Source organism: Plectropomus leopardus, chromosome 19 (assembly GCF_026936395.1).
Source record: "Plectropomus leopardus strain MGB_pleo_1.0 chromosome 19, ASM2693639v1, whole genome shotgun sequence".
Classification (NCBI taxonomy): domain Eukaryota; kingdom Metazoa; phylum Chordata; class Actinopteri; order Perciformes; family Serranidae; genus Plectropomus; species Plectropomus leopardus.
Window position 1 is genome coordinate 15736160 of NC_142194.1, and position 26460 is coordinate 15762619.

Consider the following 26460-nt stretch of genomic DNA (forward strand, 5'->3'; position numbering starts at 1 on the left):
GGTAATTTGAGTATTTTTTGTGTCAATATTTTTGTACTTTTACTCAGGTAGAGGTGTGAATGCAGGACTTTTACTATTTACTGTATTATGTTTTACTGTAGTGTTGCCACTTTTATTTAAGTAACAGATGTGAATACTTCACTGTCATCAAGTCGCTCTTTGTGAATGTGCATCTGCATGTCTTTTCACGTGTTCCCAGATTCATGACAAACTGAAGCAGTATGAGAAACACAGTCCGACTCCAGTTCTCCACAGCGCCACCTGTCTGGCAGAGGATGTAAGTGAAATATTTCCTTTTATATTTCAAAGCCAAACTGAAGTTTAATCTTAATAATAACTGTCTAAGAACAAATTTAATGACGTGTGGTGGAAAAATGTGTTGTAATCCAGCAAAGGTAATTGTCTGAAGTACATCTATTTCAGATTTTATTGTTTCAAGAAGTGATTTTCTGATTCAAATCTTCAGCTGGCAGAGGAGCTTCAGAACGGTCCCCTGGAGGACGATGAGAGAGAACTGCTTCTCCTGCTGAGCACTCCTCACCTCAAGGTACACACTCACACATACACGTTTTGTGTCTTTCCGCACACATACACAAACTAATGAATGCTTGACAGTGTTTCCCTCCTTTTCACATCCTCTTATTCCTCGAGCTCTTTAATGCCACTGCTTCTTTGTGCTTTAACCCTGAGCTGCTCCGATTTTCCTCTAAGTTGATCATGTGTTACATAACACCACAGTCAGAGTGGTCTCTCCCCGTAGACACAGAGAAGACAGGCTAATCACTCTAATCAAGGTATTTTGTTGGATTTATTGGCTTTCTGGTGAGCCAGAAGAGATGACGGCTGTGAAACTGGAACGCACATTTGTTTCACTTTTTTTCTGTCGTGTATTATTTGCTTTTTCTTGCTTTCTTTTTGTCCTTCAGGCTCTTAAATGTGTGCTTTTGTATTCGTGTCATTTTATAAAGGCGGTGCTGTCAGCTCACGACACAGTGGCCCAAAAGAACTTTGACCCGGTGCTGCCACCACTGCCGGAGGATCTGGACGACGATCTGGAGGAAGAGTCGGTCAAGATCGTCCGCTTGGTGAAGAACAAAGAACCCCTGGTGAGTGCCACCTCACACCTGAGGACATAACCAAATACGAGCTCTTCCTTCCCCTAAGAGCTATTATTCTCTGTGCCCTCAAGTGAAGCTTTAAAAACTCAATTTACTTTAATGGAGCAGCTCTGAGGCTTTAGCGAGCCCAGAGGTGTGAATGTGTGCCTCCTGTGTGAGGCTATAAAAAAATCCATTCTCGAGGAAATCCTTAAAGCAAAGGACAGAAAATAGATTTGGTGTTAACTTGTCAGAAACACCTGCGGTGAGACCAGTTTTTCAGCAGCAAGCACACATAATAACTAACTAATTCATTCATTAAATCCCAGTCCCCTCAGAGGGCAGCGATTCAACCCAAATATGTTTGATTCTTTTCACAGGTAGAGCTGCTCGTCTGTCTGGTATGTTAAATTATGTGGAGATGATAGTGTCCAACCCATATGATGGTTGGACATAAAGGAACACTTTGACATTTTTGGTAATGCTATTTTTCTTGTCTTGCTGGAGGCTACAGTCACAGCCTGAGCCAAATCCTGAAGACAATAATATGTTTACCTGTATCAGTGCTGCTAAAGTAGAATCAGGGTTGGGGTGCTCGCTCTACCAACTGAGCTACTGGGCGCCCCCGACCTGATTCTACTAGCAGCACTGGTCAACTCAAATTTGGCGCACATGAGCGAGCGTCTTGTCCCACCCTCAGGTGCCTGTAAATGCAACACCCTTAATTAATATTCATTCATACTACCTGCATGAAGGCAAGCATTGCAAACACTGAGAAGAAGGGCAAGAAAAGACATTTTACACAGCGTGGAGCTGAAGGTCTTGTTGGGGAGGTTGACACACGTAAGGGAATGCCAAAACGCCAAAAAGCGTGTGGCAGATGCAGTACATGCTGTGACCTCAGAGGGTCGGACAGTGGGCGAAATTAAAAAGAAGTGGTCCGTAATTAAAGTGGAGGCCAAAAAATGCATTGCCCTTCACAGACAGAGTGTGTGAGAGACTGGCAGGGATCATCGGGGCTTCCCTCATGAGTCTCCCGCACGCCTCATCCTCTAACTGTGCCAAATAAGTCACTGTGCGTCTTTACGCATTGTGATTGCCTTTTTATATCCACCCATCTATTGACTGTATCTGAAAAGCGACAGGTGTGGAGGAAACGCAAACTGTCAAGCAGCTCTGCGCAACAAAAATGTGATGATGATGATAATAAAAATATCAGTAATGGTAATTCTAAACATTATTTGTATAGCAGCTTTCAAAACACAGTTACCCAGAACTTTACAATGAATTAAACACATTTAACACACAGACAAAACATGAACGCATTATAAAACATGATATATGATAACTATGAAACTATGCACTCATATCTGCTGGACTGGGGCACTGAAAACTGCAGCATCACACATCATTTGTCATCCTGTTCACCTTATTATTTATGAGAATACATTTCATAACATGCAAATATTGTTTACTAATTACAGGACATATTTGAGAGGTTCTTTTACATTAACAGTTATCCCAACTTTTTTTAGTATCCTAAATCACGTTTTTCGTGTGCACACTCATTCGTATTAATCTGTTTTTGCAAATACACGTTTATGATACGTGAGAGGTGCTTTTTCAATTTATTTTACACAAAATATCTGTGGCAGACCACACATTTTCCTGGCAAGTTTGTGTTTTTATAAATCCCAAAGTTTGCTTTGAAAGGGACTTCCGCCTCCTTTTGTGCATACGCAGTATTTCTAAATCATGTTAACTTCCAAGCATGCCAATTTGACAGTTCATATATTTTTTATGAATTATATCAAACACATTTTTCAGTTTCAGCTGTTTAACTCAGGTAACAATCCCACGTGCTCCATTTCTAAAGGTCCTAAAGGTGTCCTGGGAGGAACATTGAGCATGTATCAGATGACACCATTCTGTGCTACCTGCAATTTATTTTTAATCTTTTGGGGAAGCCCACTATACTGTGCGGCACAAGCATAGTCAAAATGGCACTTTTTACTTTGATATGAAAAAAAATGTGCAATTTTAGATGAGCATCTTGCTGCTGCAAGATGAGATGAGATATAGTATGTGTTAAATCTGATTCACTGGTGATTTTCCACCAGGGTGCGACCATCCGGAGAGACGAGGCGACAGGAGCTGTGATCGTGGCCAGAATCATGAGGGGAGGGGCAGCTGACCGCAGCGGTGAGGCGAAAAGTCTTCATACAACATATATCATAATTTAAATGTCAGTTGTATTCTTGCATTTCCTCTGATGAAAAAAAAACCTCACCCAACAGGACTTCTTGTCTCTACTGATACACTGATAGAGAAGTGAGAAGATTACGTTGTGTAACTGTCAACAGAGAGCAAATCCTTGAGATTAGTGGCCCAAGATTGCATATTTTGAGATTACAAACACGGGTTGCCCCTGGCTGTTACCATGGAGATGTTATCAACCTCTTGCCAATGGAAAATTGTCTTTTTTTGTAAATATTTTGAGCCTCGCACTCTAAAAATACTCTTAGTGGTACTACACACGCACACACTGGGATTTTCTGTGCTTTATTTTGCTTGACTAGTAGGCATGTGTTCAGTGGACTTGTTTTGTGTGTGTTGTGTTTACAGGTCTGGTGCATGTTGGGGATGAGCTTCGAGAGGTCAACGGAAACCTGATAACCCATAAAAGGCCAGATGAGATTAGTCAGATTCTGGTAAATGAAAAAAAAAAAAGGTTTTAGTCACATCGCATTGTGCTTGTGCAGATACTGTATGATTATTCACTGTGGATTGATGATGATGCTGCTGTGATGTTTCTGATCAGTCGCAGTCACAGGGATCCATCACACTGAAAATCATTCCAGCTGTTGTAGAAGAAGACAAACTAAAGGAAAGCAGGGTGAGGACTCCTTTGTCTGTAATATTCAGTCCAAATACAGTATATGACCACTTACTTTTTCATTGTAAGCTAGAGAAAGATGGCTGTTTAAGTTATTGCTTTATATTTTTCAGAATTTTCCAAATGAAAACTAGATGTATTTACCAGTGTTTGGTAACTCACTATTTTTTATAACAGTAATTTATCACTTTTTTTAAAAAAAAAAAAAAAAAAGCAAATCAGAAACCAAGTATTATAAAGTATTAGCAACAGGATTTTGTTGAATATTAGGGATGTCCTGGTCACTTTTTTTGGCCCCCAATATGAGCCATTAGATACTGAGTATATCTGCCGCTGCCAAATCCTGATCCGATACTTGTATTTACCTGGATAATACAGCTGCACAATTGCACTTCAAGTACTTTAAAGTTTTAGAAATCAATCCAGTTTATATGCTTTACAGTTTATTATCTCTGCAATGCAATACAAGAAAAACGTCTGCATCCTAAAAGGTTAAGGTTTTTGAAAAAAAAATAGAACAATTGTATTAATATTAATTCTTCTATTTTTACAAAAATAAAGAAAACATGCCTTGAGAAATGGTTCTCAAATCCACTTAGTGCAGCATAGTAATAAACGTACAGAACAAATAAATGAGAAATATAATCACAATTACGTTTCAAAGTAATGTAAAAGCTGAACTTTAACGCTCCTAGTCAAAACAAACAAAAACCGGTCACAATTTTGCATATTGAAGCATCATAGTAAAACTAGTTGACGAAAAATAACAAAAATATAACTTAATGTAAACATGGGAAAAAAACGTTTCTAGGTTTCTACAGCATTACGATAAAACCCGAGTATCTGTCGCAAATTGTGCTCTTCCTTTACGGCACCTGAGTGATGGCGGACCTGACTTCACTGCAGTACATCCATGTGACGGATCGGGCGCGTGTTCAAAATAACCAATATCGATCACCTAGAAAATGTGTTGATTGGGTCTGATATTGATCCTCGGGACATCCGAAGGTGATATTACTACATTTACAACGTCACATGACGCGTAACTACCCAAAATGAAGTGTTTGTTTTCATTTGTTGTTGATCCGTACACCGCCACTTCCGCCAATGTGGCGACAGAAAAATGATCCCCTGAGCTTCAGAGTTACCACTACTAAGTTATATCCAAACTTCTCAAAGGTCTACCTCCGGGCTTTATTTGACTACACGCCGTATGAGGACAAGGCCACGCCGTGCCAAGAGGCGGGACTTCCTTTCAAGAGGGGGGACATTCTTCAGGTTGTAAGCCAGGAGGACGCCACCTGGTGGCAGGCCAAGAGGATTGGCGACTGTAACCTGCGAGCCGCCCTCATCCCCTCCACACAGTTCCAGGAAAGGTACATCAACTCTACTGCCAAATAAATGATGCTGTTTAACCCTTTGAAACCTGCAGCGACATCGCTTTTTTATTGTGCCACCTTCAGATGCTTTTCACTAGTATTTAAACCTTTGAATCCTGAGAAAATTGGTGCAATTTCTTTCAAAAACAGTAAGAAATGTTCTACAGATTTCAAGAAATTAGAATATTGTGAAAATTATTCCTTAAAATGTCTATAGGGGAAAAAGAAAAAAAGCTAGGGAGAGCTTGGTATTTTTCATAATTACATATTTAAGTTTTTAGTAACAAAATTATTGTTTTTCAAGCAATTTTCCAGGTCTTTTTTTAAAACTAATTTTCAGGTTCATTTTATGTACTTTTTATGAATTTCTTTCGGATTCTTAGGTAGTTTCTTCGTCCATTGCCCATTGCCCTATTCTCATGTTTTTGAAAGAAAAACAAGCCTATTAGCCTAAGGTTCAGAGGGTTGAAGTCACCATGTATATGATTTGAAAATATCTCACCAGGTTGCCTTTTTCAGTTTAAAAATAAGTCTTCACTTTATTGATTTTTTTTTGTCCCCAGGCGCTTGAGATACAGGATGAAAATGGGTTCTTTCCCTGCCCCTATGTCCCCAAAAGCATGTAAGTTCATTTCACTTCTGTAAATCAAAAATTGTCACCTATAATCTACAGTGAAACCATAAACGTACAAGAAGCATAAATACTCAGGTGCAGCTTGTATTGCAGGTCAGATCTATTCTAGTCAAGGATATACAGAGATTAGGAAAGTGAATAGAGGATCTGAGGTTAGTTTCTCTAAAACAAATCATAAAATGTAATCCATTGTCTCATTTCCTGATCCAATTTAAAAGTAAAATGAAACAAAGAGGTTTGAAAAATGACTTGTGGTTAAGTCACTTCCTTTCCAGTTTGTAGTCTGTTTGCATAAAATCTAAACTTCCAAAATCTCCCTGAGCTTAAAGGGGACCTATTATTCTTTTACTTATTTTTTCTGTCATATATATATAATGTTACAAAGCCGATAGTGATCGATTTCTATATGGCCATCTGCTGCAGGCAGGCTACTGCAAGTGTTTACATCACGTAGACTACGCTGCTCTATGAAACTACATGCTGTTGTCAGGGAACCTTGTTCCCTTGGTTGCTGCTGTTGTTAATTTCTCCCTGAATTTAGATCAGATTCTTGCTGGTACACGACTTGTTAGTGAATTTGCATTTTGTAGGCTATTGAAGCCATAATCGGCCCTACTCTTTCTCACTCTCCCTGTGATTGGCTAACCCTGATACCCTAACCCAGTGCCTTAGAAATACAGAGAGTTTCGACACTCCCATAGACACCTGTTGTAATCTTGAAATGCGGAAGTCACGTGGACGGATAGTTCCAGCACTGAGCCCCTTTCATTTTCATGATCCTGAGGCTCGCTCTCCGGTAAGTTAATTAAATCACTCAATTTTTGAACATTTTAATGCATAAGTAAGTATTTTTTGTATCTTGAGATATTGGCTACCATAGTTAGATCCTAATTACAGCCAGTGCTATTGGTACAATGCTTTACATAAAATAAAAGCCCTTATCGGTGTTTGTTTGCTTACAGAGTTTATTAGATTAATGTTAGAGTTGGCAACATTTACTTGCAACTGTATTAGAAGTTACATGTAATTTACGTTACATTGACTGGTAGCTTGCTGTACTAGATTACATGGGTAATGTTATCTTTTGTCCAGTCAACAGCATAAATGTGGAGGGTCATCGTAAAAAGAAAGTAAACTGAAGTGAGTTAATAACTTCACATTTATTACAGCTGAAGAGCTGAAATTAAGCAGCTAGCTACATGGGATCCAAAAAACAATAAGAAATGTAATTGTCAGTTATTTCTGTAGCATCCAAAACTTTTTATAATGTTTATATAACTTAGATAGTTGAGATGTTTTAAGATACAGTCAGGACCATATGTATTTGGACAGTGACATCATTTCTGCAGTCTGTAAAATATAGGCTACGATATATTCTGCTAAAAACACTGATGGGTCTGTAAGAGCGTTGAATAGTTTGTATTTCAACAATATGATGATGTGTGTGTGTCTGTGTGTCCGGTCTGAGGTTTGTCAGTAGGGATGACAGCAGACCTGTATACCACCATCAGGAGACGAGGACCCTGGGTGGAGGAACAGACTGGACCTCAGTGCTGGGCTGCAGGGCTGAGGTATAAAAACCTCATCCATAACCAGGTTTCAGCAGTAATCTTTCCTGATAGCAAAGTTTACCTATGAAGTGGAACTAGCTGTAAAAGCATCTAGTCTAATCATTAGTGATTTTAACACGTGTGCATTTCCTGGCCTGCTTTCTGCCTTCACTCTCTCTCTCTCTCTCTCTCTGCAGGAGGTTGAAAACTGCCCATTCACAAAAATGTGTCCACCCCCTCCCCTGACATATTATAATAAAACAATTTGTTAAATGCAACTGGTTGTCTTGTATGTTTTACACTATTGATCAAATTTCGTTCTTGGCTTTATTTAAGCATTTGCTGGCATCCCCTGATACTCATATGTTATGCATTTACGGAAATGCATTAACTTAAGATAACATTATGATTCGAGCTGAGGGAGAAGAAGTATTCAGATCCTTTACTCAAGTACATATACTTATACACCATGAAAACACCCCACAACCAGCAACATTTGTGCAGTACTTGCAGTATCTGCATCAGTGTAAATACTCAGAAAAAGAGAATAGGCTTTTCCAGAGGGGGACTTAAAGGGACAGGCGCAAAAATGGAGCGTTTCAGACAGAGGGTGATACAGGTGTTCCCACAAAGACACCTTGAGGAAAATGAACTATTATATAACGGTTATTTGAACATTAAAGCATTTAAACATGTTAAAGTGGAAACCTAAAATACAAGTGTGAACCAGGAAATTAGCATAAAAGGTCCCCTTTAATAAAAAATGTTGCAGTCTAATGTATTTTTGAAGGTGTTGTTCTTTGAACTGTAATAAGTGTAATGAATAATGTATTTTAATTAATCTAAAAAAAAAAAATGACATAGGACAAGTAGATGAAAAAATTCCTTACCCGCCTATCTGCTTTTGTACATGATGAGGATCACAGATATTAGAAAAATAGTTTAGGATCTAAATGTACACAAGGTAATATCGCAGTATAGCAGCTGTAATACTCTCTCTGTCTATAATGATACTTTTTGTTATTCCTTGCATTGCTAACCCAAGATGATCGTGCTGAGAGAGGTACGTGGACAACCCCTCATGTTGGAAAATAGCACTCATCCCTACATTGTCTTTATGTTTTCATGGTCAGAATTTCTGAATGAAATTCTATCAGCACCCTTCCTAAAACACAAATTATGTTGTACTTTCTCCACCACAATTTCCCCCATTTTTCCCTTTACAGTTGCCATTATGCCCTCAAAATGTAGTAGTTACTGCTCTTTAATCTGCTGTGTTCAGACATTGAAATACCCTCAACATCGACCTCTCCTCCCTCCCCTTTCCCCGTCTTCTCGTCCTGCATGCCATCCTGCAGAAGACTGTGACAGTGAGGGTGCTCTGAATGGAAAGGACATAGGTGAGGTGGCACGATCAATAATTTTATACTAATCACTGCAACATCACATTTCTGCTCAATCTGTGTGCAAATCCATGCCTTCTTTAGAACAGCTGTTTTTTGTGTTTTTAAGTCAAAGGCAACATGTGGTGTGATGTTGTTGTCGTGCATCTTCACAACCAGAAACAAGGAAGTGAGTTTAGTGACATGATGTGAGGGACTTTTATGATTATTGACACTCACAGGAAATTATTAAGATTGGTCAAATTTGTGGAAAAGTTGCAACAATGGAACAAAATTGTAAAGTAGCTCATATTTCACAGGGATTGGAGGAATTTGTGAGAATAATTATCATTGCAACATTTTGCAGGGGCATTATAGAAACACCATGGACCATATTTGGGGTTTTCAGTGAAATATCACAACAACTATTAGATGTATTGCCATCAAATTCATAGTACACATTTATGTTTCCCTCAACTTGGAATATCGTTGGTGACCCCTTAAACATAGCTAACATAAAAATTATTCAATGAACAAGACTAATATGCAAGTACATCTACAGTAAAACAACTATAATGATTTTGATCAGTTTGATGGACAATGATGTGAAAACTGTTAAAGGCTGAAAATAGCTTGACTTCTGCTTTAACTGTCACTGAGTTTCTTTACTTTTAAATATGCCAGGATTGATAAGTATTAGTATGTTTTGTTGTGGATGAATGGCTTTGTTTACAAAAAGCTCAGCACTTCATGTGTGTGGACTTGTTACTCAGGCTGGCTTTTTGTGCTGAACTCTCCAGCCACCGAGCTTCTCACAGTGTCTCTGTGGCACCTCATGCCGGCTCATTTATCTCACTGTGTTTCACAAAAGGCCTCATGCTACATGCTAAAGTTTGTGTTTGCTGGAGAGGTAGACGCAGCATGCATGGCTTCCAAGCTTCTGTTGTGTTGATGAGATTTAAGCTGGTTGAATAAATGGTCTAATATGAGCTGTAGTTTCTCCCAAGAGTAAGGCAGCGCCTGTCTTCTGTGGCCATGCTCTCTCATGGGATTTTTACTCAGGTACTCTCACTGATTTCTAATGGTGTTGTCCAGCGTGTCTGTGTTGTGTGATGAATGGCACAGGATTTTAATTTTAATCAGAGGAGTACTGATTTGAAAAAGTCTGGGTTTTTAAGTGTCAGTGTGATCTGCAGTGGTCTTCATGTATGCAACATACATGAAGACCACTTACATTTGTATTTGCATTTTTTTGGACACAGCTGGACTGCGCAGGAGTTTCCGCCTCAGAAAAGACCGCCAGGCTTCGCCAGGAGAACCGCAAACTCCAGACGCCAATCACACAGAGTTCCTCATTTATGAAGAAGTAACACAGTACCTGCCTCGTCCGGGTGAAAGGCCTCGTCTTATAGTACTGATAGGTAGGCTCACTGTGGGGACTGGTTACAATGGAGCTGCTTATTATTTCAGATCTAGATCCAGGAATATTTCTCCTAAGTGAGACCTTTGAGTCTGGTTCTGTCTCATGTGAAAACACAGCAGAGAGTAAATTTAAGTGTTTTCTGAGAGAAGTCCCTCTGCATGCAGATGTTTTGTGTTGTATCATTTGTCTATTCAGTTTTTTTATTCTGTAAATTTATGGTCACAGGTTCCCTGGGAGCTCGGATCACTGAGCTTAAACAGAAAGTTATCGCTGAAAATCCTCGGCGTTATGGTTTGGCTGTGCCTCGTAAGTCTTTTTCCTTTTTAAATATTACCCATTCTAAAATCCTACTCTCACATTGAATATGCATGAGGGATTTGTATTTTTTTTTTGGTGGTTAAAGGGATATTTTATCCCCAAATTTTTGGTTGATCAATTGCTCATCTCATGTTCAGGTTGAATTCTTAATGAATTATAGTAATATGATTTCACATTCAACAACAGCAAAACTATATTAAAACATCCTTTTACAAAGTCTCACATTACTTTTACAGAATAATCCAAATGTCACTGCAAAAACAGTAATTTTACCGCATCTAACACAGAAGCTGCTGGTCTACTGCTTCCACAATTTGTAGATTGTTTACATTATTTATGTAACTTTGGTGAAACTGATTTAACCCTTGAAAACACCAAGACCTGCAGCTCCTGTGTTCAGCGATGTAAGTTTTTGTTTTTTTCTTTTTCAAAGGAATCTGACTTGAAGAGAGCATAGATTCACTCTCACTTAAGTTTTATACTCTAAGGTCTTGGCAAAAATGCATGTGTTGGGGAAGCACTGAGCATGAATGAATATATGAAGCTTGAACTTAGTTCACCAGGGAGGCCTACAAGAAAAACATTTTCTTCACGAAGTCAACAAAACATGGCATGAGTAATTTATGGACTATCTCTGTGAGTTACTATGAGTTTGTGTGACGAGTAAAAGGGAAACTTTTGCAGATTTTTAACTGACTCTTTGTCATGGCATTGGGTGCAGATTAATGGTGTTTTGGCTTCCCCCTGTGCTGCCAGCACCTGGAGCTTCCTGCCCATGCCCACACACAATATCACAGAGCTGGTTGTAAATTAAATTCCCTTTAATGGATTATCAATCAACGAATATCCCACAATTCATTAATGCAAACATTTACCCCAGGTTTGAAATATTCTACTCCAGCTCTCAATTTGATCTAAAAGATGATTATCTATATTTTTAGAGGAGGTAATCAAATGCATGGTTAAGACAATGCCATGACTCATACTGTAGTTATGCATTATGTTAGCATTTGTTTTGTATTCTTACTAGAAAGTGTTTACACCCCCCCTTTTCTTCTTCATCTTGGGTGTGTTTGAACATGTGACCTGAAGACACCACTCGAGCCAGGAAGTGTAATGAGAGAGAAGGAGTGGAGTATCACTTCATCACCAAAGCGGCTTTTGAGGCAGACATTCAGAATGGGAAGTAAGTATTGGACGCTGGATATTATATCTTGTAAACCAATTAAGGGCAAGAAATGGTTTGTATAATAAATTGTTGTTGGCGCTGTATCTCTGCAGGTTTATTGAATACGGGGAATATAAAGATAATCTTTATGGCACCAGTTTGGAGTCCATTCACAGAGTTTTGGATCAAAACAAGGTCTGTCTGGTGGATGTGCAACCAGATGTAAGTATAAAAACTGACATGCAGCACCGCCAACCAAATACACATCTGATTACAATTGCATTACTTGACAAGTACCTATACTTGAGATTTGATAAATGTGCAAGAATCTGTCCTGAAAAACTTTCACAGGAGCATGCATAGACATAGGGTCCAATATATGATATATGTGATTTACGTGGAACAAAATCCAGAGACAGAAAGAAGAAATCGGAATCATTAAAAAATGCAAAATGTTATCTAGATTGTCACAGATGCTTTATTTTATCACAGTGACATTACTGTAACACATTTCATCTGTCTCAGTAAAATCCCTGATAGTTAATACAGAATGCAACAGAAGGGATATAAATTATTGCAGAACAGAAAATATATTACCAAAAAACAAAACTCACAGTATATTACATCATGAAAAATGACATAGTTTTGTATATATAGTATACCCATGAAAACTGTTATGAGTCTGATATAGCATGCGATAAAAATTTAATAATAAGGTATGCCACAAAAGTGTCCTAAAAAATGTCATGGTATGATATGCCAAGAAAAGTATGAAAATAAAATGTCACAGTGGATTATTTCATAATAATTCACTGTATGGTTTACCATAACAAGTAATAAAATTCTACAAAATAGTTCCATAAATACAGGTAAAATAGTCATAGTGTATCATAAAAGTTCATAATACAGTACGCCATAAAAATGAAAAATGTAATGTTATGGTATTGCATTGAAATTGTCATTAAAAAGTCTAGGTATAGTATGTTTTTATTTTTTATGCCATGAAAATAATAACACATTTCTATTTTATTATTTTATTTTATTTTTATTTTATTATAATATGCCACAAAAATTAATTTTAAAAAGTCAGAAAATTGTATAACACAGTGTGTTAAAAACAGTCATTTAAAAAAAAGTAATAAAATAGCATGCGAAAAAAATAGTATAGTCATACTATCATAATCATAGTATGTGATAAAGTTATCAAAAAATTCTTGATGATTGTAGAATGTGTATGCCATACAGGTCATTTTTTTGACATTTTTGCCATACTATAGCCTTGCTTTTTCGGTCATTTTTTCAACATGCTATATCAAGGTGTTTTCGGCCATATTTAAACGTTCTAATGCTATGGCGTGTCTCAGCACGCTATTTTATGCTGTTTTGAGGTGTTTTCAGCTGTTTTTTGGACGGGTCATTTTTTGACATTTTTGCCATACTATAGCCTTACTTTCTCTGTCATTTTTTCAACATGCCACATTAAGGTGTTTTTGGCCATATTTGGACGTTCTAATGCTATGGCGTGTCTCAGCACGCTATTTTATGCTGTTTTGAGGTGTTTTCAGCTGTTTTTTGGACAGGTCATTTTTTGACATTTTGATATTTTGCCATACTATAGCCTTGCTTTTTTGGTCATTTTTTCAACATTGTATATTAAGGTGTTTTTGGCCATATTTAAACGTTCTAATGCTATGGTGTGTTTCAGCACGCTATTTTATGCTTTTTTGAGGTGTTTTCAGCTGTTTTTTGGACGGGTCATTTTTTGATCATTTTTGCCATACTATAGCCTTGCTTTTTCGGTCATTTTTTCAACATGCTATATCGAGGTGTTTTTGGCCATATTTAAACGTTCTAATGCTATGGTGTGTTTCAGCATGCTATTTTATGCTTTTTTGAGGTGTTTTCAGCTGTTTTTTGGACAGGTGATTTTTTAAACATTTTTGCCATACTATAGCCTTGCTTTTTCGGTCATTTTTTCAACATGCCACATTAAGGTGTTTTTGGCCATATTTGGACGTTCAAATGCTATGGCGTTTCTCAGCACGCTATTTTATGCTGTTTTGAAGTGTTTTCAGTTGTTTTTTGGACAGGTCATTTTTTGACATTTTGACATTTTGCCATACTATAGCCTTGCTTTCTCGGTCATTTTTTCAACATGCTATAGTAAGGTGTTTTTGGCCATATTTAAACGTTCTAATGCTATGGCGTGTCTCAGCATGCTCTTTTATGCTGTTTTGAGGTATTTCCAGCTGTTTTTTGGGACAGGTCATTTTTTGAAATTTTTGCCATACTATAGCCTTGCTTTTTTGGTCATTTTTTCAACATTGTATATTAAGGTGTTTTTGGCCATATTTAAACGTTCTAATGCTACGGCGTGTTTCAGCATGCTATTTTATGCTTTTTTGAGGTGTTTTCAGCTGTTTTTTGGACGAGTCATTTTTTGACATTTTTGCCATACTATAGCCTTGCTTTCTCGGTCATTTTTTCAACATGCAATAGTAAGGTGTTTTTGGCCATATTTAAACGTTCTAATGCTATGGCGTGTTTCAGCACGCTATTTTATGCTGTTTTGAGGTGTTTTCAGCTGTTTTTTGGACAGGTCATTTTTTGACATTTTTGCCATACTATAGCCTTGCTTTTTCGGTCATTTTTTCAACATGCTATATCAAGGTGTTTTTGGCCATATTTAAACGTTCTAATGCTATAGCGTGTCTCAGCATGCTCTTTTATGCTGTTTTGAGGTGTTTTCAGCTGTTTTTTGGACGGGTCATTTTTTGACATTTTTGCCATACTATAGCCTTGCTTTCTCGGCCATTTTTTCAACATGCTATATCAAGGTGTTTTTGGCCATATTTAAACGTTCTAATGCTATGGCGTGTTTCAGCACGCTATTTTATGCTTTTTTGAGGTGTTTTCAGCTGTTTTTTGGACAGGTCATTTTTTGACATTTTTGCCATACTATAGCCTTGCTTTTTCGGTCATTTTTTCAACATGCTATATTAAGGTGTTTTGGGCCATATTTGGACGTTCTAATGCTATGGCGTTTCTCAGCACGCTATTTTATGCTGTTTTGAGGTGTTTTCAGTTGTTTTTTGGACAGGTCATTTTTTGACATTTTGACATTTTGCCATACTATAGCCTTGCTTTCTCGGTCATTTTTTCAACATGCTATAGTAAGGTGTTTTTGGCCATATTTAAACGTTCTAATGCTATGGCATGTCTCAGCACGCTATTTTATGCTGTTTTGAGGTGTTTTCAGCTGTTTTTTGGACAGGTCATTTTTTGAAATTTTTGCCATACTATAGCCTTGCTTTTTTGGTCATTTTTTCAACATTGTATATTAAGGTGTTTTTGGCCATATTTAAACGTTCTAATGCTATAGCGTGTCTCAGCATGCTCTTTTATGCTGTTTTGAGGTGTTTTCAGCTGTTTTTTGGACAGGTCATTTTTTGACATTTTTGCCATACTATAGCCTTGCTTTCTCTGTCATTTTTTCAACATGCTATAGTAAGGTGTTTTTGGCCATATTTAAACGTTCTAATGCTATGGCGTGTTTCAGCACGCTATTTTATGCTTTTTTGAGGTGTTTTCAGCTGTTTTTTGGACAGGTGATTTTTTGACATTTTTGCCATACTATAGCCTTGCTTTTTCGGTCATTTTTTCAACATGCTATATCAAGGTGTTTTCGGCCATATTTAAACGTTCTAATGCTATGGCGTGTCTCAGCACGCTATTTTATGCTGTTTTGAGGTGTTTTCAGCTGTTTTTTGGACGGGTCATTTTTTGACATTTTTGCCATACTATAGCCTTGCTTTTTTGGTCATTTTTTCAACATTGTATATTAAGGTGTTTTTGGCCATATTTAAACATTCTAATGCTATGGCGTGTTTCAGCACGCTCTTTTATGCTGTTTTGAGGTGTTTTCAGCTGTTTTTTGGACAGGTTATTTTTTGAAATTTTTGCCATACTATAGCCTTGCTTTTTTGGTCATTTTTTCAACATTGTATATTAAGGTGTTTTTGGCCATATTTAAACGTTCTAATGCTATAGCGTGTCTCAGCATGCTCTTTTATGCTGTTTTGAGGTGTTTTCAGCTGTTTTTTGGACGGGTCATTTTTTGACATTTTTGCCATACTATAGCCTTGCTTTCTCGGCCATTTTTTCAACATGCTATATCAAGGTGTTTTTGGCCATATTTAAACGTTCTAATGCTATGGCGTGTTTCAGCACGCTATTTTATGCTGTTTTGAGGTGTTTTCAGCTGTTTTTTGGACAGGTCATTTTTTGACATTTTTGCCATACTATAGCCTTGCTTTTTCGGTCATTTTTCAACATGCTATATTAAGGTGTTTTTGGACATATTTGGACGTTCTAATGCTATGGCGTTTCTCAGCACGCTATTTTATGCTGTTTTGAAGTGTTTTCAGTTGTTTTTTGGACAGGTCATTTTTTGACATTTTGACATTTTGCCATACTATAGCCTTGCTTTCTCGGTCATTTTTTCAACATGCTATAGTAAGGTGTTTTTGGCCATATTTAAACGTTCTAATGCTATGGCATGTCTCAGCACGCTATTTTATGCTGTTTTGAGGTGTTTTCAGCTGTTTTTTGGACAGGTCATTTTTTGAAATTTTTGCCATACTATAGCCTTGCTTTTTCTGTCATTTTTTCAACATGCTATATCAAGGTGTTTTGGGCCATATTCTGATGTTCTAATGCTATGGTGTGTCTCAGCACGCTATTTTATGCTGTTTTGAGGTGTTTTCAGCTGTTTTTTGGACAGGTCATTTTTTGACATTTTTGCCATACTATAGCCTTGCTTTTTCTGTCATTTTTTCAACATGCTATATCAAGGTGTTTTTGGCCATATTGGAAAGTTTAAATGCAATGGCCTGTCTCAGTACACTATTTTATGTTGTTTTGAGGTGTTTTTAGCTGTTTTTGGTACAGGTCATTTTTTGACATTTTTGCCATACTATAGCCTTGCTTTTTAGATCATTTTTTTCGACATGCTATATTATGGTGTTTGGGACATATTTGGACGTTCTAATGCTATGGCGCGTCTCAGCACGCAATTTTATGCTGTTTTGAGGTGTTTTCAGCTGTTTTTTGGACGGGTCATTTTTTGACATTTTTGCCATACTATAGCCTTGCTTTCTCGGCCATTTTTTCAACATGCTATATTAAGGTGTTTTTGGCCATATTTGGATGTTCTAATGCTATGGCGCGTCTCAGCACGCAATTTTATGCTGTTTTGAGGTGTTTTCAGCTGTTTTTTGGACGGGTCATTTTTTGACATTTTTGCCATACTATAGCCTTGCTTTTTGGCCATTTTTCAACATGCTATATTAAGGTGTTTTTGGACATATTTGAACGTTCTAATGCTATGGCGCGTCTCAGCACGCTATTTTATGCTGTTTTGAGGTGTTTTCAGCTGTTTTTTGGACGGGTCATTTTTTGACATTTTGCCATACTATAGCCTTGCTTTCTCGGCCATTTTTTCAACATGCTATATTAAGGTGTTTTTGGCCATATTTGGACGTTCTAATGCTATGGCGCGTCTCAGCACGCTATTTTATGCTGTTTTGAGGTGTTTTCAGCTGTTTTTTGGACGGGTCATTTTTTGACATTTTGCCATACTATAGCCTTGCTTTCTCGGCCATTTTTTCAACATGCTATATTAAGGTGTTTTTGGACATATTTGGACGTTCTAATGCTATGGCGCGTCTCAGCACGCTATTTTATGCTGTTTTGAGGTGTTTTCAGCTGTTTTTTGGACGGGTCATTTTTTGACATTTTTGCCATACTATAGCCTTGCTTTCTCGGCCATTTTTTCAACATGCTATATTAAGGTGTTTTTGGCCATATTTGGATGTTCTAATGCTATGGCGCGTCTCAGCACGCAATTTTATGCTGTTTTGAGGTGTTTTCAGCTGTTTTTGACAGGTCATTTTTGACATTTTTGCCATACTATAGCCTTGCTTTCTCGGCCATTTTTTCAACATGCTATATTAAGGTGTTTTTGGCCATATTTGGATGTTCTAATGCTATGGCGCGTCTCAGCACGCAATTTTATGCTGTTTTGAGGTGTTTTCAGCTGTTTTTTGGACAGGTTATTTTTGACATTTTTGCCATACTATAGCCTTGCTTTCTCGGCCATTTTTTCAACATGCTATATTAAGGTGTTTTTGGACATATTTGAACGTTCTAATGCTATGGCGCGTCTCAGCACGCTATTTTATGCTGTTTTGAGGTGTTTTCAGCTGTTTTTGGACAGGTCATTTTTGACATTTTTGCCATACTATAGCCTTGCTTTCTCGGCCATTTTTTCAACATGCTATATTAAGGTGTTTTGGGACATATTTGGACGTTCTAATGCTATGGCGCGTCTCAGCACGCTATTTTATGCTGTTTTGAGGTGTTTTCAGCTGTTTTTTGGACGGGTCATTTTTTGACATTTTGCCATACTATAGCCTTGCTTTCTCGGCCATTTTTTCAACATGCTATATTAAGGTGTTTTGGGACATATTTGGGCGTTCTAATGCTATGGCGCGTCTCAGCACGCTATTTTATGCTGTTTTGAGGTGTTTTCAGCTGTTTTTTGGACAGGTCATTTTTGACATTTTGCCATACTATAGCCTTGCTTTTTGGCCATTTTTTCAACATGCTATATTAAGGTGTTTTTGGACATATTTGGACGTTCTAATGCTATGGCGCGTCTCAGCACGCTATTTTATGCTGTTTTGAGGTGTTTTCAGCTGTTTTTTGGACGGGTCATTTTTTGACATTTTTGCCATACTATAGCCTTGCTTTCTCGGCCATTTTTTCAACATGCTATATTAAGGTGTTTTTGGACATATTTGGACGTTCTAATGCTATGGCGCGTCTCAGCACGCTATTTTATGCTGTTGTGAGGTGTTTTCAGCTGTTTTTGACGGGTCATTTTTGACATTTTTGCCATACTATAGCCTTGCTTTCTCGGCCATTTTTTCAACATGCTATATTAAGGTGTTTTTGGACATATTTGGACGTTCTAATGCTATGGCGCGTCTCAGCACGCTATTTTATGCTGTTTTGAGGTGTTTGGAGCTGTTTTTTGACAGGTCATTTTTGACATTTTGCCATACTATAGCCTTGCTTTCTCTGCCATTTTTCAACATGCTATATTAAGGTGTTTTTGGACATATTTGAACGTTCTAATGCTATGGCGCGTCTCAGCACGCTATTTTATGCTGTTTTGAGGTGTTTTCAGCTGTTTTTTGGACGGGTCATTTTTTGACATTTTTGCCATACTATAGCCTTGCTTTCTCTGCCATTTTTTCAACATGCTATATTAAGGTGTTTTTGGACATATTTGAACGTTCTAATGCTATGGCGCGTCTCAGCATGCTATTTTATGCTGTTTTGAGGTGTTTTCAGCTGTTTTTTGGACGGGTCATTTTTTGACATTTTTGCCATACTATAGCCTTGCTTTCTCTGCCATTTTTTCAACATGCTATATTAAGGTGTTTTTGGCCATATTTGGACGTTCTAATGCTATGGCACGTCTCAGCACGCTATTTTATGCTGTTTTGAGGTGTTTTCAGCTGTTTTTTGGACGGGTCATTTTTTGACATTTTTGCCATACTATAGCCTTGCTTTCTCGGCCATTTTTTCAACATGCTATATTAAGGTGTTTTTGGACATATTTGGACGTTCTAATGCTATGGCGCGTCTCAGCACGCTATTTTATGCTGTTTTGAGGTGTTTTCAGCTGTTTTTTGGACGGGTCATTTTTTGACATTTTTGCCATACTATAGCCTTGCTTTCTCGGCCATTTTTTCAACATGCTATATTAAGGTGTTTTGGGACATATTTGGACGTTCTAATGCTATGGCGCGTCTCAGCACGCTATTTTATGCTGTTTTGAGGTGTTTTCAGCTGTTGGACTTGTCAAATTTTGACATTCTGGCCTTGCTTTTCATGTAATTTTCACAACATGTTATTTTATAAGCTTTTGGGCTGGTTTTGGATGTTTTTTCAACACTGTATATTAAAACATACCCCTACATGCTTTTCTAAGTGGTATTCAGCATTTTTTGAACATGCAAACACCCAAGGATGGTTAAAAAAAGATTAAAACTGCTGGCAGGTTTTATTCAAAGACAAATATGTTAAACGCGTAAATCAAAAACAATGCTCCCTATTTCAGAAGCTACATATATACAGTCTTACACAAGGTCTAAGTGAGATAACGCAGAAGCAAGGAAAGTCCAACGAAGTCCGAAGAACCCACACAAATTGTTTGCTGTTCGTCTTTATCTGGAGTTCTGTCTTCTCATCACTCTCCACTGTCCATCTCTCCTCATTTGCTGGCAATGGGCTGGTAGGTGTGAGTAGAAGCTTCCTTCTCCTGTTGTAGGGGAGTTTCCACCCCTCCGCATGTAGTTTCCTGTTCTTTGCACCGAAAATGCAAGTCAGCAAAAATGTGAAAATATGACATGTTCTAAAAACAGCTGAAAACAGCTGAAAACCAGCTAAAATACCTTGCCAAGCCATGCCATTGCATAGTTGCATACTTTAAATAGCCTGCCAAGACACGCCATGGCAAAGAATTTGGCAAAAACGGCCAAAAACAGCATAAAACGGCATGTCGAAAAATTGACCCAAAAAGCAAGGCTATAGTATGGCAAAAATGTCAAAAAATGACCTATCGCAAAAACACCTGAAAACACCTGAAAACTGCTTTAAATAGCCTGCCAAGACACGCCATGGCAAAGAATTTTGCAAAAACAGCCAAAAACAGCATAAAACGGCATGTCGAAAAATTGACCCAAAAAGCAAGGCTATAGTATGGCTAAAATGTAAAAAAATGACCTATCGCAAAAACACCTAAAAACACCTGAAAACTGCTTTAAATAGCCTGCCAAGATACGCCATGGCAAAGAATTTTGCAAAAACGGCCAAAAACAGCATAAAACGGCATGTCAAAAAACTGACCCAAAAAGCAAGGCTATAGTATGGCAAAATGTCAAAAAATGACCTATTGCAAAAACACCTGAAAACACCTGAAAACTGCTTTAAATAGCCTGCCAAGACACGCCATGGCAAAGAATTGAGCAAAAACAGCCCAAAACAGCATAAAACGGCATGTCGAAAAATTGACCCAAAAAGCAAGGCTATAGTATGGCAAAAATGTCAAAAAGTGACCTATCGCAAAAACACCTGAAAACACCTGAAAAGTGCTTTAAATAGCCTGCCAAGACACGCCATGGCAAAGAATTTTGCAAAAACAGCCAAAAACAGCATAAAACGGCATGTCGAAAAATTGACCCAAAAAGCAAGGCTATAGTATGGCAAAAATGTCAAAAAATGACCTATCGCAAAAACACCTGAAAACACCTGAAAACTGCTTTAAATAGCCTGCCAAGACACGCCATGGCAAAGAATTTGGCAAAAACGGCCAAAAACAGCATAAAACGGCATGTCGAAAAATTGACCCAAAAAGCAAGGCTATAGTATGGCAAAAATGTCAAAAAATGACATATTCCAAAAACAGCTGAACACAGCTGAAAAGTGCTTTAAATAGCCTGCCAAGACACGCCATGGCAAAGAATTTTGCAAAAACGGCCAAAAACAGCATAAAATGGCATGTCGAAAAAGTGACCCAAAAAGCAAGGCTATAGTATGGCAAAATGTCAAAAAATGACCTATCGCAAAAACACCTGAAAACACCTGAAAACTGCTTTAAATAGCCTGCCAAGACACGCCATGGCAAAGAATTTTGCAAAAACGGCCAAAAACAGCATAAAACGGCATGTCGAAAAATTGACCCAAAAAGCAAGGCTATAGTATGGCAAAATGTGAAAAAATGACATATTCCAAAAACAGCTGAACACAGCTGAAAACTACCTAAAATCGCATGCCAAGGTGTGCTATAGCATAGCATGTTGCAAAAACCTCCAAAAACACCATAATGTAGCATGTTGAAAATGTGACCGAAAATGCAAGGCTATAGTATGGCTAAAATGTCAAAAAATGACCTATCGCAAAAACACCCACCTGAAAACTGCTTTAAATAGCCTGCCAAGACACGCCATGGCAAAGAATTTTGCAAAAACAGCCAAAAACAGCATAAAATAGCATGTCGAAAAAATTGACCCAAAAAGCAACGCTATAGTATGGCTAAAATGTCAAAAAATGACCTATCGCAAAAACACCCACCTGAAAACTGCTTTAAATAGCCTGCCAAGATACGCCATGGCAAAGAATTTTGCAAAAACGGCCAAAAACAGCATAAAACGGCATGTCAAAAAACTGACCCAAAAAGCAAGGCTATAGTATGGCAAAATGTCAAAAAATGACCTATCGCAAAAACACCTGAAAACACCTGAAAACTGCTTTAAATAGCCTGCCAAGACACGCCATGGCAAAGAATTTTGCAAAAACAGCCAAAAACAGCATAAAATAGCATGTCGAAAAATTGACCCAAAAAGCAAGGCTATAGTATGGCTAAAATGTCAAAAAATGACCTATCGCAAAAACACCTGAAAACACCTGAAAAGTGCTTTAAATAGCCTGCCAAGACACGCCATGGCAAAGAATTTTGCAAAAACGGCCAAAAACAGCATAAAATGGCATGTCGAAAAAGTGACCCAAAAAGCAAGGCTATAGTATGGCAAAATGTCAAAAAATGACCTATCGCAAAAACACCTGAAAACACCTGAAAACACCTGAAAACTGCTTTAAATAGCCTGCCAAGACACGCCATGGCAAAGAATTTGGCAAAAACGGCCAAAAACAGCATAAAACGGCATGTCGAAAAATTGACCCAAAAAGCAAGGCTATAGTATGGCAAAAATGTGAAAAAATGACATATTCCAAAAACAGCTGAACACAGCTGAAAACTACCTAAAATCGCATGCCAAGGTGTGCTATAGCATAGCATGTTGCAAAAACCTCCAAAAACACCATAATGTAGCATGTTGAAAATGTGACCGAAAATGCAAGGCTATAGTATGGCTAAAATGTCAAAAAATGACCTATCGCAAAAACACCCACCTGAAAACTGCTTTAAATAGCCTGCCAAGACACGCCATGGCAAAGAATTTTGCAAAAACGGCCAAAAACAGCATAAAATGGCATGTCGAAAAAGTGACCCAAAAAGCAAGGCTATAGTATGGCAAAATGTCAAAAAATGACCTATCGCAAAAACACCTGAAAACACCTGAAAAGTGCTTTAAATAGCCTGCCAAGACACGCCATGGCAAAGAATTTTGCAAAAACGGCCAAAAACAGCATAAAATGGCATGTCGAAAAAGTGACCCAAAAAGCAAGGCTATAGTATGGCAAAATGTCAAAAAATGACCTATCGCAAAAACACCTGAAAACACCTGAAAACTGCTTTAAATAGCCTGCCAAGACACGCCATGGCAAAGAATTTTGCAAAAACGGCCAAAAACAGCATAAAACGGCATGTCGAAAAATTGACCCAAAAAGCAAGGCTATAGTATGGCAAAAATGTCAAAAAATGACATATTCCAAAAACAGCTGAACACAGCTGAAAAGTGCTTTAAATAGCCTGCCAAGACACGCCATGGCAAAGAATTTTGCAAAAACGGCCAAAAACAGCATAAAATGGCATGTCGAAAAAGTGACCCAAAAAGCAAGGCTATAGTATGGCAAAATGTCAAAAAATGACCTATCGCAAAAACACCTGAAAACACCTGAAAACTGCTTTAAATAGCCTGCCAAGACACGCCATGGCAAAGAATTTGGCAAAAACAGCCAAAAACAGCATAAAATAGCATGTCGAAAAATTGACCCAAAAAGCAAGGCTATAGTATGGCTAAAATGTCAAAAAATGACCTATCGCAAAAACACCTGAAAACACCTGAAAAGTGCTTTAAATAGCCTGCCAAGACACGCCATGGCAAAGAATTTTGCAAAAACGACCAAAAACAGCATAAAACGGCATGTCGAAAAATTGACCCAAAAAGCAAGGCTATAGTATGGCAAAAATGTCAAAAAATGACATATTCCAAAAACAGCTGAACACAGCTGAAAAGTGCTTTAAATAGCCTGCCAAGACACGCCATGGCAAAGAATTTTGCAAAAACGGCCAAAAACAGCATAAAATGGCATGTCGAAAAAGTGACCCAAAAAGCAAGGCTATAGTATGGCAAAATGTCAAAAAATGACCTATCGCAAAAACACCTGAAAACACCTGAAAACTGCTTTAAATAGCCTGCCAAGACACGCCATGGCAAAGAATTTTGCAAAAACGGCCAAAAACAGCATAAAACGGCATGTCGAAAAATTGACCCAAAAAGCAAGGCTATAGTATGGCAAAATGTGAAAAAATGACATATTCCAAAAACAGCTGAACACAGCTGAAAACTACCTAAAATCGCATGCCAAGGTGTGCTATAGCATAGCATGTTGCAAAAACCTCCAAAAACACCATAATGTAGCATGTTGAAAATGTGACCGAAAATGCAAGGCTATAGTATGGCTAAAATGTCAAAAAATGACCCATCGCAAAAACACCTGAAAACACCTGAAAAGTGCTTAAATAGCCTGCCAAGACACACCATGGCAAAGAATTTTGCAAAAAAGGCCAAAAACAGCATAAAACGGCATGTCAAAAAACTGACCCAAAAAGCAAGGCTATAGTATGGCAAAATGTCAAAAAATGACCTATCGCAAAAACACCTGAAAACACCTGAAAACTGCTTTAAATAGCCTGCCAAGACACGCCATGGCAAAGAATTTGGCAAAAACAGCCAAAAACAGCATAAAATGGCATGTCGAAAAATTGACCCAAAAAGCAAGGCTATAGTATGGCAAAAATGTCAAAAAATGACATATTCCAAAAACAGCTGAACACAGCTGAAAACTGCTTTAAATAGCCTGCCAAGACACGCCATGGCAAAGAATTTTGCAAAAACGGCCAAAAACAGCATAAAACGACATGTCAAAAAACTGACCCAAAAAGCAAGGCTATAGTATGGCAAAATGTCAAAAAATGACCTATCGCAAAAACACCTGAAAACACCTGAAAACTGCTTTAAATAGCCTGCCAAGACACGCCATGGCAAAGAATTTTGCAAAAACAGCCAAAAACAGCATAAAACGGCATGTCGAAAAATTGACCCAAAAAGCAAGGCTATAGTATGGCAAAAATGTCAAAAAATGACCTATCGCAAAAACACCTGAAAACACCTGAAAAGTGCTTTAAATAGCCTGCCAAGACACGCCATGGCAAAGAATTTTGCAAAAAAGTACAAAAACAGCATAAAATGGCATGTCGAAAAATTGACCCAAAAAGCAAGGCTATAGTATAGCAAAAACGTGAAAAAATGACATATTCCAAAAACAGCTGAACACAGCTGAAAACCAGCTAAAATACCTTGCTGAAGCTAATATAGCATAGCATATTGTAAAAACTATACTATACTATGATGAACATGACAAACTGTGGCATAAAAAATATCACCAACAGTTTTCAGCGTAAACTCTACAGGCACATGATGAATTAGTGGTATGGATGCCATCGATAGCCAGTTGTACCTAATCACAGCCGTTCTTGTGCTGCTGGAGAACCTCACTGAATCGACAGTCTGAAGTTGCACTTCTTTTTTCTCTGATGGTTGTAATAAAGTATCATTATGCAAATAAATAGTTTTTGTTTTTTCCTTCCACTTTCAGGCATTGAAGACTCTGCGTACTGCCGAGTTTAAACCATATGTCATCTTCGTGAGGCCTCGCATTTATGACAGTCAAAGGAAACTACTTGGCTCCTCTTCCTCACTCAGCTCAGGGATCACAGTGAGTTATGGAGGACAACTTCACCATAAAAGTCCTAATGCAGCCTTTGCAAAAATGACTGATTTTAAGGACTGAGTGCATTGTTTTTTTAAACACGTCTCTGTCCTTTTGCTGACTAGGAGGACGACCTACAGGAAATGAAACATTCGGCTGAGCGGATGGACGAGTGCTATGGCCCTTTGGTGGACTATGTCCTGGTGAAGGAGGACCCAGTCAGTGCCTTAGCTGAGCTCCAGGTCCTACTGGAGAGGGTGCAGATGGAGCGTCAGTGGGTGCCTGTGTCCTGGGTTCGGAGCTAGCCTGCTGAGCTTGACTGGTCCATGTTGGATCAGTGGACCGCAGCATGTGGAGGACAGATTAAACTGCAGGAAGCCTCCTGAGTGTTGGAGTCATCCAGTGTTTACTGCCATACTAACCATTCCACACGTACAGGTTTGTCATGTCAGTAGCTGCTAAAATATGAAAGAGATTAGCTGCTAATTTATCAGTATAAACATCAAGCGAGCCTTTCTGTTTTAGATTCTTATACTGTATATCTGAAGTGTACAATGGCAGTAAGACAGCATGTGGTACACGCATGTAGGAGGTAAGTTCTGTAATCAAGCCGTCGTCAAAGAGCGGCACTCACTATGATCAAATATGTAAAACATCTACTGTAATAGCAGCTACACGGTGAAATGCCATATCGAGCATTACGAAAGAATAAGTGTGCAGACCATCTTCTCATGTAACTGTTACCTGACTTGGCTCTGACGAAAGTCTGTATTAAATAAGAAACGTGTTGAATCGATTGGCACTGTTATT

At 38.0% G+C, this 26460-nt stretch overlaps 1 protein-coding gene across 5 annotated transcripts in view; it reads left to right on the top strand.

Annotated features, from left to right (window-relative positions):
• Positions 1-26446, top strand: part of LOC121958621 (MAGUK p55 subfamily member 3-like) — a 40598-nt gene extending 14152 nt beyond the window's left edge. For 2 of the 5 annotated variants that reach the window (XM_042507668.2, XM_042507670.2), the window contains exons 4-20: positions 200-277; positions 467-547; positions 969-1106; positions 3218-3299; positions 3723-3808; positions 3919-3993; positions 5173-5369; positions 5936-5994; positions 8602-8619; positions 8915-8956; positions 9935-10000; positions 10201-10359; positions 10587-10667; positions 11772-11865; positions 11961-12069; positions 25537-25656; positions 25776-26446. In XM_042507668.2, coding sequence (XP_042363602.1) covers positions 200-277; positions 467-547; positions 969-1106; positions 3218-3299; positions 3723-3808; positions 3919-3993; positions 5173-5369; positions 5936-5994; positions 8602-8619; positions 8915-8956; positions 9935-10000; positions 10201-10359; positions 10587-10667; positions 11772-11865; positions 11961-12069; positions 25537-25656; positions 25776-25955 — 1665 coding nt within the window. In that variant the 3' untranslated portion in view covers positions 25956-26446. The remainder of the gene's footprint in view (positions 1-199; positions 278-466; positions 548-968; positions 1107-3217; positions 3300-3722; positions 3809-3918; positions 3994-5172; positions 5370-5935; positions 5995-8601; positions 8620-8914; positions 8957-9934; positions 10001-10200; positions 10360-10586; positions 10668-11771; positions 11866-11960; positions 12070-25536; positions 25657-25775) is intronic. The other 3 variants (XM_042507671.2, XM_042507672.2, XM_088070551.1) reach the window with 2 other exon arrangements.
• Positions 26447-26460: the final 14 nt, after the last annotated feature.